Source organism: Haliotis asinina, chromosome 2, assembly GCF_037392515.1.
Source record: "Haliotis asinina isolate JCU_RB_2024 chromosome 2, JCU_Hal_asi_v2, whole genome shotgun sequence".
NCBI classification, from domain to species: domain Eukaryota; kingdom Metazoa; phylum Mollusca; class Gastropoda; order Lepetellida; family Haliotidae; genus Haliotis; species Haliotis asinina.
Window position 1 is genome coordinate 90,518,970 of NC_090281.1, and position 12,786 is coordinate 90,531,755.

Sequence of the window (12,786 nt, forward strand, 5' to 3'; positions counted from 1 at the left end):
TCTTTAGGGGGAAAAGATGTGGTTCATGGAGGGTGAGACAGACTGTGGTAGAACCATCATCTCAACTCATCCTGGCAATGTCAGATGATAAGATCTGAAGCAGATGAACCAAAGACAAAAAGTGTGAGACATGATATCAGTATTCAAGGTACAAGGTCAGGGTCTGTGCTCTCACAAAAAAATCCCTATGGTTTATCAAGCTGGATAAAAACTGTTCTTTATTCTCTAGCTTTGGAAGGCCAAAGTGTCCATGTCTCTCCTGTTAGTCCCTATATAGAAAGAGTACATGTCTCTCCTGTTAGTCCCTATACAGAGATAGTCCCTATTCACTATTGCTTATAGTTTAAGCTAAATCTTTCCTCTATAAGATTGTACAAAGTGATGATCGTTGTTGTTCTAATTGTGAACATGAAAATGAAACCATTGAATGCTTATTTACAAATGCTATGAAGTTCTGCTTCTAATTGAGTTGGTTAAAAAATGAAACTGGTTGTGGTATTGATTTCAACCTCTCTTCATTTTTTCTGGGTGACCCCAATGAAAGCATTCATGTGAACAAGCTATGCATTATCATAAAAAATACTTCTACATATGTAAATGCACACTTAAACAATTCAATTTTAACCATCTCCTAAAAATTATGAAGTTGTATTATGATGTTGAAAAGTGTATATTTGGTGAAGATAATGAAGAAAAATTGTCTGGCTGTTTTACAGTTTAAACATCATGGCTAGTTCTCTTTTAGTTTCTCTCTCTCTCTCTTTCCCTCTCTCTGTCTCTCTCCTCTTCTCTCTATCTTTCTCTCACTCTTACATGTAAACGAGAATGAAAAAAAGCAAAACAGTACAATTATCTTCTCAATTACGGTAGCGATTCCCTGATATTTCAGTGTCTAGATCTCACAGAGACACATTCATGGTCAAGTGCGGTTCGAGGGGGTATATATGACTTCCATGTGAAATGGTTGTAGAAGTCCAAGGATGCTATTATGAACTGAATTACTGCTTGCATAGGTACTATTTAATACACTAGGTTATGCTTTGAAGTTGATTATATCAAACAGCAGATGATATTTTAAATCTGATGTTATCTTTTATTTCAAGAAACTGTTGGGACGGATTATGAAGGACAAACAGAAGCACTCAGCCTGAGATATTTGTGTCTTGGAAGAATATCAGGATAGCCTTGGGTTCTCCGTTAGCACTGCATGAACAATCACCTTGGGAAAATAAACACAAGTGAGGGAAAGAGTGCAAGGAGTACATATTGAATTATCATCCACATTAACATCAACTTCACTATGGGTTAGGGGAGAGGGTGGGTGGGGTGGGGTATGTAGGTTAGTGGGTCCTGTGTTGGGTTATGGCATAATGCATTTTGGGTTTGATTCCATAGCTGTGTTAGCTTTGTGTTCATTAGTTTATAACATTTGGAAAAAGTTGTAAAATCTGTGAGCAAAATCAACCCAAATTAAAGCAGGAATTGTAACTTTTAATTTTCTGTATATAAGTATAAAACAACTATAGGAGGAATGTACCTTGAAATCATCTGCATATAACTATACCACAACTGTAAAAGAGATGTACTTTTAAATCATCTGTATTGATGTACATGTGTCCCACAACTGTAGAAGGAATGTACTTTTAAATTGTCTCCAGTTAGATTTACCACAACTATAGGGAGAATGTACCTTTAAACCCTCTATCAGTAGAAGGAATGTACCCTTAAATCCTCTGTATATAAGAATGCCCTAATTGTGGGAATATACCTTTAAAACCTGTTTATCAATTTACAACTGTAGTAGGAACATACCTTTAAAAACATAAATATACCACATTAGGTGGCCCATGTTATCTATGTTGCCGATATATCTACGATCACATCCAGTATAGAGCACCTTCAAATGATCACGTGATCATTAAGTTTCTGCTTACATCCATACATATGATGTGTGCCACGTCTCTTTGGTCGATACTTTTTATCAGATAAAAGTTGAAAGGTAACGGAAGCTGGTGATAACGTGTGAAGTGTGTATGATAGATGGCATGTACACAGTCCATAATTAACACTATGGGTTTACACTGGTGATAAATGTCACATTTACAGGATTAAACACCAATTCAGGGAGGAATATTTGATCATTATGATAGTCACAGACGACCCATCTCCCAGAATGGTACGTGATAACTATTTTGTGTTCATAGATTCAAACTGGTGTAAGTGACCATTTTCTTAAAGAATGTCTCTGTCATACATTTTGTGCTAGTTAGCTTCTGGTGGGTTGAATAAATTTGAGGGGGGTTGGAATATTGTATTCTTTTGATATCATACAAATGTGTATTCTTCAAATGTCACCACTTCTGACATCATTGAGTGTGCATTGAATATACTTTCTCATTCCTTTCATTTCCAAAAAGAAGTGACTCATTTGCATAATGCCTCAAAAATTCATATTTTGTTATTGTTATAGCCCTACCTCAATATTTGTTGTAATGAGACATAACAAAATATATGCCAAAATTAAAGCCTATGTATGCATGAAATAGATAATCCTAGATATATCGTTGGCATCTTTTGTATTTGAATTATAAATTGAAATGACCGTCAGTGGGCCACACAGCCTCTCTATGACACCATGTTTTTTTACCAACATAACGTGATAAATCATTCTGTTCATAAGCTATATTTAATATATGTGTATATATATGTGACGATATTCATCATGATCGTCGCTGTTGTCGTCGTCACTAAATTATGTTGTAAACATTAATATTGTCAGAAGATATGAGATTTATTTTTCATGAATAAACTATTTTTCATGAAGTTCAAAGTAATGTTGCAAATCATCTCCTGTGAATTTGTACAGAATATATTAAAAATGTATGAGTTTTTTTTGTGTGTGTTTTTTTTTAATTTGTTTGCTTCTTTACTCTCTAAATAATTAGTTGCTCTTTGTTGATGGGTATTACACTTCTTAAACAAATAAACTACATTTGTGAAAGATGTTCAAATGATTCAAGCATTCAGGCCTTAGAACTGTTGGAGATTTTACTGCAGCTTCGGTCAGTTATCCACAGCTTGCCACTGAACTCATCACCTGCAAAACTAAACTATAGCTAGTGTCTGATCATATATAATTTTGATGCTAACAAGAAAAAACCATGTAAATTGAAAACGAACACCAGGGATACCAGAGATTCAGAACCTGAGGAAATCTAGACTTGCTTCATTTAAGGATTTAGCATTGTAGAGAGGGCTTGACAGTAGGGAAAAAATTGTGTTTCAGGGGCTGTGAGCAGACTACTGGAGAACAGCAAAACTGGGATGACTTCCACATGATATGACTATGACTCAGATATATGACAATATGTCAGCACAATGTTGGTGAAGCCAGTTTTATTCCAAGAACTATCACCAGGGTTAGATGTAGAGCCCATAAAGACTTCAGACCATGTAGTATGTATTGCATGAAGTCAAGGAGCAGTGTTGCCATTTGGATGTATAGGTAACAGTCTTTGTTGCTTGAATCTTCTGTCTAATGTGAGCCTTATCCCTTTCAGGAGCTGGTGGTCTCCGACGATGATGGTAAAACAACATCATGTCTACCTTCAGTTGATCACACGGAGCAAATAATCAGTCATGTGATCAACCAGCAACGGACCAAGAGGAAGAGCCGATCAGAAAGCAGTGATGATACTGGGAATCTGAGGAAAAGCCAATCGCGATGCAGCAAAGATATAGCAGGGCTATCTGATACTGAGCATAGTTACACAGACTTTGGTTGCCAAGTTCCACCAAGCCCAATCAAGATATGCAAAGAGTATCTTTGTAAGAATTGTTCAAAAAGCAACTGTGATCAAATAAATAAAAACTGTAAATGTGTTTCTGAAAAACAAAATTCACATGCTGAAACTGCCAGGAAGAATTCCATCGGTTGTCAGACAGTCTCATCCAAAGTAGACGTGAAAGATGTAGAAAAGATGTCAAAAAGCTTACAAACCAAAGATAAACTGTTAACTTTGCACAAACATGGAAGGGTTTCAAGAGCTACACAGACTCACAGGAGACTCAAGTCTGCCCTGATGGAATCCGGGAAGCAGGGAGTCCCAACAAGGTCAAGGTCATTTGAACGAACACGGGAGATCGTCACCAGAGTCAACCCTCGTCAAAGGAAGTCTTCTGATAGTGGTCTACCGAGCAAATTCAGTGGAGAGCTGACCATTGCTATAGATGAAAACATGCAGAGTTTAATGGAGGATAAATCCCCTGAGATGCAGGTTGTTGTCAACTCGTCAACTCCAGTACTGGATCGCAGACGCCCATTCAGACGAGCAAACTCAAATGAAAATGGCAACAAAACAACTGAAGCAAGTGAAAGCTTGAAAGTTGATCAAAATCAAAATATGCAGTGTAACACATGCATTGACTCTACGGTGAAACCAAGTCGTGAGAACTGCCTTCAGAAGCAACCAGTTGAACAAAATGGACGCTCACCTAGAATACCACCTCGGCACTTGACAAAGAAGTCAGGTGAAGAAAGCATAATAATTAGTCCTGAAATGTCCAGAACATGGCATGGTATAACCGGGACTGGTTTTTCAAAACCATTAGCACCAAAGATGGGAGTTGGTATGATGAGTTCTGAGAGTGCCCCCCATTTCACTTTGCTCAACAGACGTAATGCTAGTCTTGCTAATATTGGCAATGGTGTGACGACAATGGGCCAAGGTCAAGTTCATCGAAGTTTACCCCATATTTCAAAATCATTACTCGATGCCATGCATAAAAGGTATTGCTCATATCAGTATTCACAACAGCGTCACCTACTGGCTGTTGGAAGACCCCCTTTTAGTACTGAATCAGTACAAGTAGTACAACTGCCTCCACCCATCCCCCCACGGGGTACCCCTGTCGACTCAGACACACCCATCTCCACCCCAGGGAGCAGCCACCAGTCTTCACCCCACTCACAACACACAGTCAAAGGGGAGGGAACTCCAAGCAGCACACCTACACTGAAAAAGGTAAGACTAAGTTCATACCTTAGACCAAAGATTCATATATAAATAGTCCCATCATTATTGTATTTTGTATTGAAATGATCTTCTGTCCTAGTGCACGACAAGGGTCGTGGGTTTCCCACTTGTCTAACTCGCTGCAATTTACAGCGTTGTGTACCTTTGGTGGACAAGGAACCTGATTGTGAGTTTGAATCCCAGTTCACACTGCTTATGTTCGAAGGTTATTCGTACCCCCTACATTAAGCTGTCACATTGTGATCTGATATTAATACCATTCAAAGCATGATCAGGACAGTAGGGTCACCTAGTGGGCAAAGTCTTCACCCATTTATTGTGTCCCCTGCTGTGATGTTGCTGGAAACATTGCTGCAAGCAGCTTAAAAACAATCTTACTCTCTCACTCAAAACAGCAGCAAACCTACTTACTCTAATTCCCAACAGATGTTGATTCTGTGTAGCCTAAATGGTAATAAAAATTTTCCTTGTGTCCTTGAGTAGAGTCTAACAAAACAAACTAATTTGTTTAGTGTAACAAGTCATATTTTGGATGCATTTGAAACCATGTCTAGGTTGTTTTTGTCCAGGCACCTAATATGAGATGGCATATATCTTTGCCCATCATCTCCCTTACATGATACAAGCATACCTGTTGTCTGACATTTCAAATTCTGCCTGCTGTATTGTCTTGTAATGATTACCATTTGTGAAAAGGAACCAATCATGATTTTTTTTTGCATGTAAACTGACTGAAGTTTCATACAATCCTTCTGTATGCATGCATTTAGTCAGTCGGGGTGTCTTGGATGAATAAATACAGTGTGTTTGTAAAGTTGGCATCTGTGATTCTTGAAAATCAAACTTGAGAAGATAAAAATGCGATTCATTTGGTCAAACTCTGTTTGGATCAGTGCTCATGTCTGCGGTGCTGTACAAGCTTGGTGGTGGTGGCGTAGCCTAGTGTTTATGGCATTCAGTCATCCTGCTGAAGGCCCGCTTGATTCCCCACATGGCTACAATGTGTGAAGTCCATTTATGGTGTCCCCTGCTTTTGATTTTGCTGGAATATTTCTAAAAGTGGCATAAAACCCAACACACGCTAACTCATTCACTCACTCACTCACTCACTCACTCACTCACTCACTGTACAAGGTTGAATATTTACATGGTGTTATCCCACATCTGAAATATTGTGGAGAGTGCTGTCAAACAACATAAAGTCTGTATGTCCGTAGAAATTTAGAAAGCCATAAATACCAGGAACCAGCTAATATCAGGCTGAAAATTGCCTCCCTCACATTACTGGCACTGCATTTCCAGTATAGACTAAACTGTAGGTTAACCACTGACAGGGCTTCGTGTGCACACAACCTCTGATGTCATGATTGTGCACTTTTAACTAGTATGTGAGCCAGGGCCGATTTCTTATACATCCTCTAATGGTGTGAACTCTCTCCTTGAAATATACAACTGTATATACCTCTTTGTCCAAACATGTGAAAAATGTATTAGTTCTGTTTAGTCTTTTAGAATAAGGAATCTACTGTTCCACAACTGGGGCATAGAAAATAATGTGTTTATATTATTTTTACCCTTCAAAAGCAGCACTTTAAAAGTGACGCATGGAAGTTTCAAACAATAGATTCTGTGTATAAAACATCAGCAAACTGTTTAAAATATATTTTCTGGTCTACATGAACTCACAACACCATTCACAGATACATTTTTGTGAAAGGAAGGATGTGTTTATTGTGAGGATGGCATATAACATGTTAAGGATAAAGATGCCACATTTAGCTTCATAGCAGCATGCGATAATCAGGAAACTTGTGGCATTTGACTGTGTCTGTTGGGAGAAGTGAGACGTTCATTCTTCCGTTATTGTATCCGTTGTTCTTTCCGTTATGAGTAGTCAACAGATGAGCCAAATCCAGGCCTGATGACCTGTTGCTACTTGACCTGTCCAGTTTCCTGGTACACTAGCTGGTATCAAGTCTCAGTTTATCAGTGTGTGACTTTCATGCAGTTAGTTCTCATCATGCAGTCAACACAAGTGCATATGTGTTCAGTAATTGGTGACTTGTAAGATTAATTTTGTGTGTGTGTGTGTGTGTTGACCCACCAAATGGAATATACCATGAAAAAGAGATATCAGACTTGGAGTCATCGACGAGGAGTGTCGTTGGTGAGTTCAATTTTTGTACAGTGATAATGATTAAGGAAGGGTTTGGGTCATTATTAATTTAAGTAATCTGTTATTAAGCAGTTTTGAAACTGAAAGATCCGTCTGTTGAACCAGGATCTGCTGCTGTGACATGATTACAGATGTTCCTCAGATGTTTCAGTTTCTTGTTCATAAAGTTATTTACCAATGTTCCAGCAATACAGGAGTACTATGTTTGCTGAACAGCCAATTCAGTGATTGATATTATGAGTAAAGATTCGCACAGTCAGGCAATAATCAGCCAGTCAACAGAGTAACCAAACTGGACTACCTAAATCTTTACGTTGTCACAGCACCTAGGTCCTTATTCTCAAAATGTTCGTAGTAGTCAGAATTCTTAACTTTTGTTCATAGCCAATGTGTTAAAAATGGGTTTGAAAAGTTTGTAGGGCTACGAATGTTTTGAGAATAGCTAGCCTGTTTCTTGGCGCCAATGTTCCTGAGAATTCTTAACTTTGATCATAGTCAGCGTGTTAAGAATGGGCTTGAGAAGTTTGTACGGCTATGAATATTTTGAGAATAGCTAGCCTGTTTCTTGGGACCAATTCCAGTTTGCCAGTCCATAGTTCAATAGGTTGGCAATATCTGTAGCATGGATAGTTGAAGTTGATTCTTAACTGCAACCCCTACAGGTGAAGATGTTTGTGCATCTTGTATCTACTGTAACAAACTGTTGCCTTCCTTTAAACTCCTCTCAGTCTTCGATACATGGTGTATTGGGACAGTCAACAACTGTCTATGATGACATGTTGTTTAGAATGAGTGTTGTTTTAGTGAATGTTGTTAAGCATAAGTTGTTTAACAATGCTGACATCAACTTTCCGCCTAAAGAACAAGTGCCTGTAATTTGTGAGGACCAGGCAATCCAGAAAGTAGGAGCATGGATTCGCTCTTCTGTTTTGTGATCTTTATACTGATGCTTAGTCTCTGAAGATATAGATAATTTTGATAGTAACAAATAGTCCCATTTATACTGAAAAGGAACCCCTGCAAAATGGGAATGGGAGGTGAACCCAATGAAATCTACACTTGCTTCATTTAGTGGTTTAGCATCGCTTGGAGGATTAGGCACTGTCCCAGTCCACCAAGCTGTGATTGGATACCTCGTAAGGATGGGAAATCCACACTAACTTGATGCGCCTAGTGGCAGCAAGCATTGTATGATCCCCAGTAAATTGATAATGTGACATGCCATTGAGATTAACATCCAATGATCAAGGAATACCCAAAGTGCATTTGCATCATCACCTTGAATAAAATCTTATCCCTGAAAATGGTTCCTAAATACATTCATAAAATATGATGAAAAGGAATCCAGAAACGTTCCACAATTGCAAGCAGAAAATGATAGTTTGGATCTGCCATATGGGCTTAGACTGTTAGGTATATTAGATGGAGGGTCTATATGAAACTGAGTTTAGCAATATTCCTGAGTGAGTGAGTTTAGTTTTATCTGCTTTTAGCAATATTCCAGCAATATCATGGCAGGGACAACAGAAATGTGCTTCACACATTGTATCCATGTAGGGAATCAAACCTAGATCCTTGGTGTGACAAGTGAACACTTAAACCACTAAGCTTACCCCACCACCCCATGTATGACAGACTTATCACCACTGGGTGGTTTGTGTAAAACTGCATGTATGTATCTCTACGCTGGACTCAGTGTCTGATCATCACTGGATGGTTTGTGTAAAACTGCATGTATGTATCTCTATACTGGACTCAGTGTCTGATCATCACTGGGTGGTTTGTGTAAAACTGCATGTATGTATCTCTACGCTGGACTCAGTGTCTGCTGCACAGATAGGGAGGACTTGATGTCTGCCACATTTATCAATGAAGGATGTCAATAGTCACATGCATGTAGTAGTATTGCTTGTAAATAAACACGTCAGTGTACGAGGCACGAGATAAACAGTCAGCTTGGCTCTCTGGAGGGCAGTATTCTATCAAACATGGGTCACAGTGAATTGTCATCTAGGATAAGGAAGGGTAAACATGCATTATGTCACATCTTCACTCATACCAATGCTCAGTCAGATGGTGATTTTTTAGTTTTAGAAAGCAATGATGAATATCTTGTCATATGACTAACATTACATCTGAAAGGTGTATCTGATTCCGTTTGCAATATCATGGCAAATGTTATCAGGAATTGGTTCCACACTTTGTGCCCATGTCAGACCTGGTCATTCATCATGATGAGCAAACTCTGCTATCACGAGCAGTCCACATCTTTGTATTTTTGGGGTGGGGTGGTAGCTTAGAGACTGAAGCATTTGCTTGCCATGCTGACGACTTGGGTTCGAATCCCCACATGGACACAATGGGTAAAATGCACATTTGTGGTGTCATTGATGTGGTGATATGGCTAGAATATTGCTAAAAGCAGCGTGAAACCACACTCATGCACTCACTCACTCTTTGAATATTGAACAAAAGTAGATTTGGGCTTAGATGATAAATGAGCAGGTGAATAAATAGTGTTGTCACATTTAGCATTATTGCAGACACATCATGGCAGGGACGTCAAGAATGGGTTTCATGTTGGGAGTAGAACTTGGGACCTGTGTAGTGAAAGGACACCCACTCATGTGACTATCCCCTCAATGAAATACACAGTCAGTTGTATTTCAATATGTTGAACAATGATTACATTAATACCAACAAAGTATGATTCTAAACAAGCACCTGTTTTGTTTGTCTGAGGAGAATAGGATGTCCCAGTAAGGTCATGGTCATATGTTCAAATGCATGTCATAACATAGACCGTGAGGCTCTCAGGAACAAGCTCTCCAACTTTGTCCCCCTTGACGAGGAGTGTGTTATCACCTCCTCCACACACCCCCACTGCCAACCCAGCTGCTTCACCCTCCACAGCAGGACCACTGATAACCTATCTCTGCTGTACAGGGTATGTGACTAGAAGCATGTGCAGACATCAGATCCGTGTTTAGTGCTGGTGGATGGATGAAGAATATTACCCTGAATTGTTGTCTATAATTGAAATTGGATGGCAACAATGGCTACTGGCCATATCCAGTTTGGGTGAAGCTACTGACCACTGGTTTCAACTGTTTTCTTGAGTTTTCATGGTTGTTTGTACAATTGTTTAGCTTGGTTATGGATTTGTTATTAATTCAGCTTGGTGTGGAAAATATTTGCACAATTCAGAAATAACATGGCTAGGTACCTAGCTGAGGCTTGAACAGTGCCTCTATCAATCATCACTGCATAGACACTGTTACGTCCATAAAGAATTAAGTTCTGATGACAAACTTACCTTATTACTGTTTACTGCACACAGAAGATTTGGGGGATGGCAGGCATAAAAATATTCTTAAAGTATCGTTTCTCTATTTTCTCATTTTTTAAAAGTTTCATGGGCCATAAATTTTGGGCCTGATAACATGAATTGTCCGAGGTTTGCCAACTGCCAGCACAAAGCTTCAATTATTTATATAATCTGACATAATTCTTCACTGACTCACTAACATCATGAGGTCAGAGAGTAGCATCTGTTGTAATAAATACTTAGGACAGTTGTATTGTGAGACGATGAACTCACTTTGTTGCTATTCTTGAGCCAAGAACTATTGTCATTAGACAGGATGTATTTCCTTACATTGTAAAATTTATGGGAAACACAGGATTTAGCTAACCTGCCAGGTGCATTCACAGACATGTGATGCCTACAGAAACACTTCATTGATGACATCCGTGTAAAGAAACACTGACTTTAAAATCAACTCACAGATAACCCACAATAATATATTGGAAACAGAAGCCAAATAGTGATAAGTCACAGACTACACTGACTGACTTTACATGTGATATTAAAGGTTCTTCTGTGTCGTGGCATTGAACCCAAGTCACTCACTCATGCTGGTCTTTAGGATCATGAGTACTAACAGTTGTGAGTTAGCCGTACGAGTAACCAACTTGTCATTTCAGGATTTGTTACACAGATGCATGTGCGTTTGACTTGTCACAAACCCATGATAATTTGTTAATATCCCACACTGAACTTATGAAACCTGGACCTTTGGTGTTACAGGCAGAAAACTCTAACCACAAGACTTCCCTATCCCTCCCTTTTAGTGTAAGGTATCAGGATGATTTTAACACTCTCTTGGAGGCCTGTTACTCATACCAAACAGTGTCATGAGGCGGGGCTGTGTTTCTGGCTAGTGTATATAAGCTATATTGTCACACAGGAAACATGCTGTGATTCACCACGATCTTAATTACATGTCCCATCTATGTTCCAGCAAATATGTCTCCTGTCTATCCAGCTGTACTGAAGTCTTTAATATCCCAGACTGTCTCCAGTTTTATCACTTGCTTTTATATGTTTTAGTCTCTGTTTTCTTAATGTTATATTTTTTCTTAGGATTTGTGATTTTATGTTCATTTCCCATGGTGGCATGTGAGGTAGGGAAATGGTTAAAGTGTTCATGTCATCCCACTATTTGGGTTAATATTCCAAGTTGGCACTACATGTGAAGCCCATTCTGGTGCACAACCCCGGGGTCCTCTGCATAATGAGAAAATGCTTTAACCACTAGGGTACCACACTGCCCAACAGTGACCTGTTTGAAATCAACCACCTCCTAACAGCGACTCATGCTGAAATTAATTCAGCAGGCTGAAGGTTAAGGAGACTTGCGATGTGCTGGTCAGTGCTGTTAGATTCTTTTATTCACTCCCGTTTATTTACATTTTGGTGATACGTCAACAGGATGTGCAGCGTATCACCAGTATGAACAAGAAATAAACTGCTTACATTTTATTTGATTTTATGTCAAGTATTAAACAGCACAACTTAAACAACAGTAATGTGGAAAAGTTTGGCGATCCTTTACTTTTTTCAGTAGTATGTGTCCTTTAGAACAGTGAAATTCACTTCTGGTGCTCCCCACCATATTATATAATATATATATATTGTTGGAATATTGCTACAAGCAGAGTACAACTAAACTCACTCACTCACTCTTTAGAACAGACAGTGTTGGAATCTGGATACCCTTGTACAGGAATGCATAATGATGTTTATAAGAGCCTCCTTTGAGAAGAAGCAATATGATCTGGCAAAATATGAAAACAGAAAGCATCCTCCAACCGGGTCCCATAAACTCACATAACATACATACTTCCTGCAGCAAATAACAATTCATGACTCATACTTGGACATTGATTATATACACTGACACTTAAGGGTACATAAATAACAACAATTGTTCATGGTAGGCTGTTATTTTTTGTTACTGTTAAAATGGTCTTTGCTGTTTGTTAAGGTCTGGTATATATTTCTGTTTCATGTTAAATGGAGCAGAAATGAAGCAAGTTGCTGACTTGTTTGAAACGTCATCGTTGCCTAGATCAACGCTCATGCTGTTGGTCACAGGTTTGTCTGAACCAGACTTGATTATTTACAGACTGCCACCATAGGGATGAAATATTCCTGAGTGTGTCATAAAACTGAACTCACTCACCCACATAAATCAATATTCAGAGCTGTGTCAGTTAGGAATGGCAGAA

The 12,786-nt window shown here is 38.8% G+C and overlaps 1 protein-coding gene across 3 annotated transcripts in view; it reads left to right on the plus strand.

Annotated features, from left to right (window-relative positions):
* The window catches only part of LOC137274572 (rho GTPase-activating protein 7-like), a 152,004-nt gene that overhangs the window by 30,192 nt on the left and 109,026 nt on the right, over positions 1-12,786 (plus strand). For 2 of the 3 annotated variants that reach the window (XM_067807833.1, XM_067807832.1), the window contains one exon: positions 3,561-5,024. In XM_067807833.1, coding sequence (XP_067663934.1) covers positions 3,561-5,024 — 1,464 coding nt within the window. Of the gene's footprint in view, positions 1-3,560; positions 5,025-7,027; positions 7,204-12,786 lie in introns of those variants that run through there. The other variant, XM_067807835.1, reaches the window with a different exon arrangement.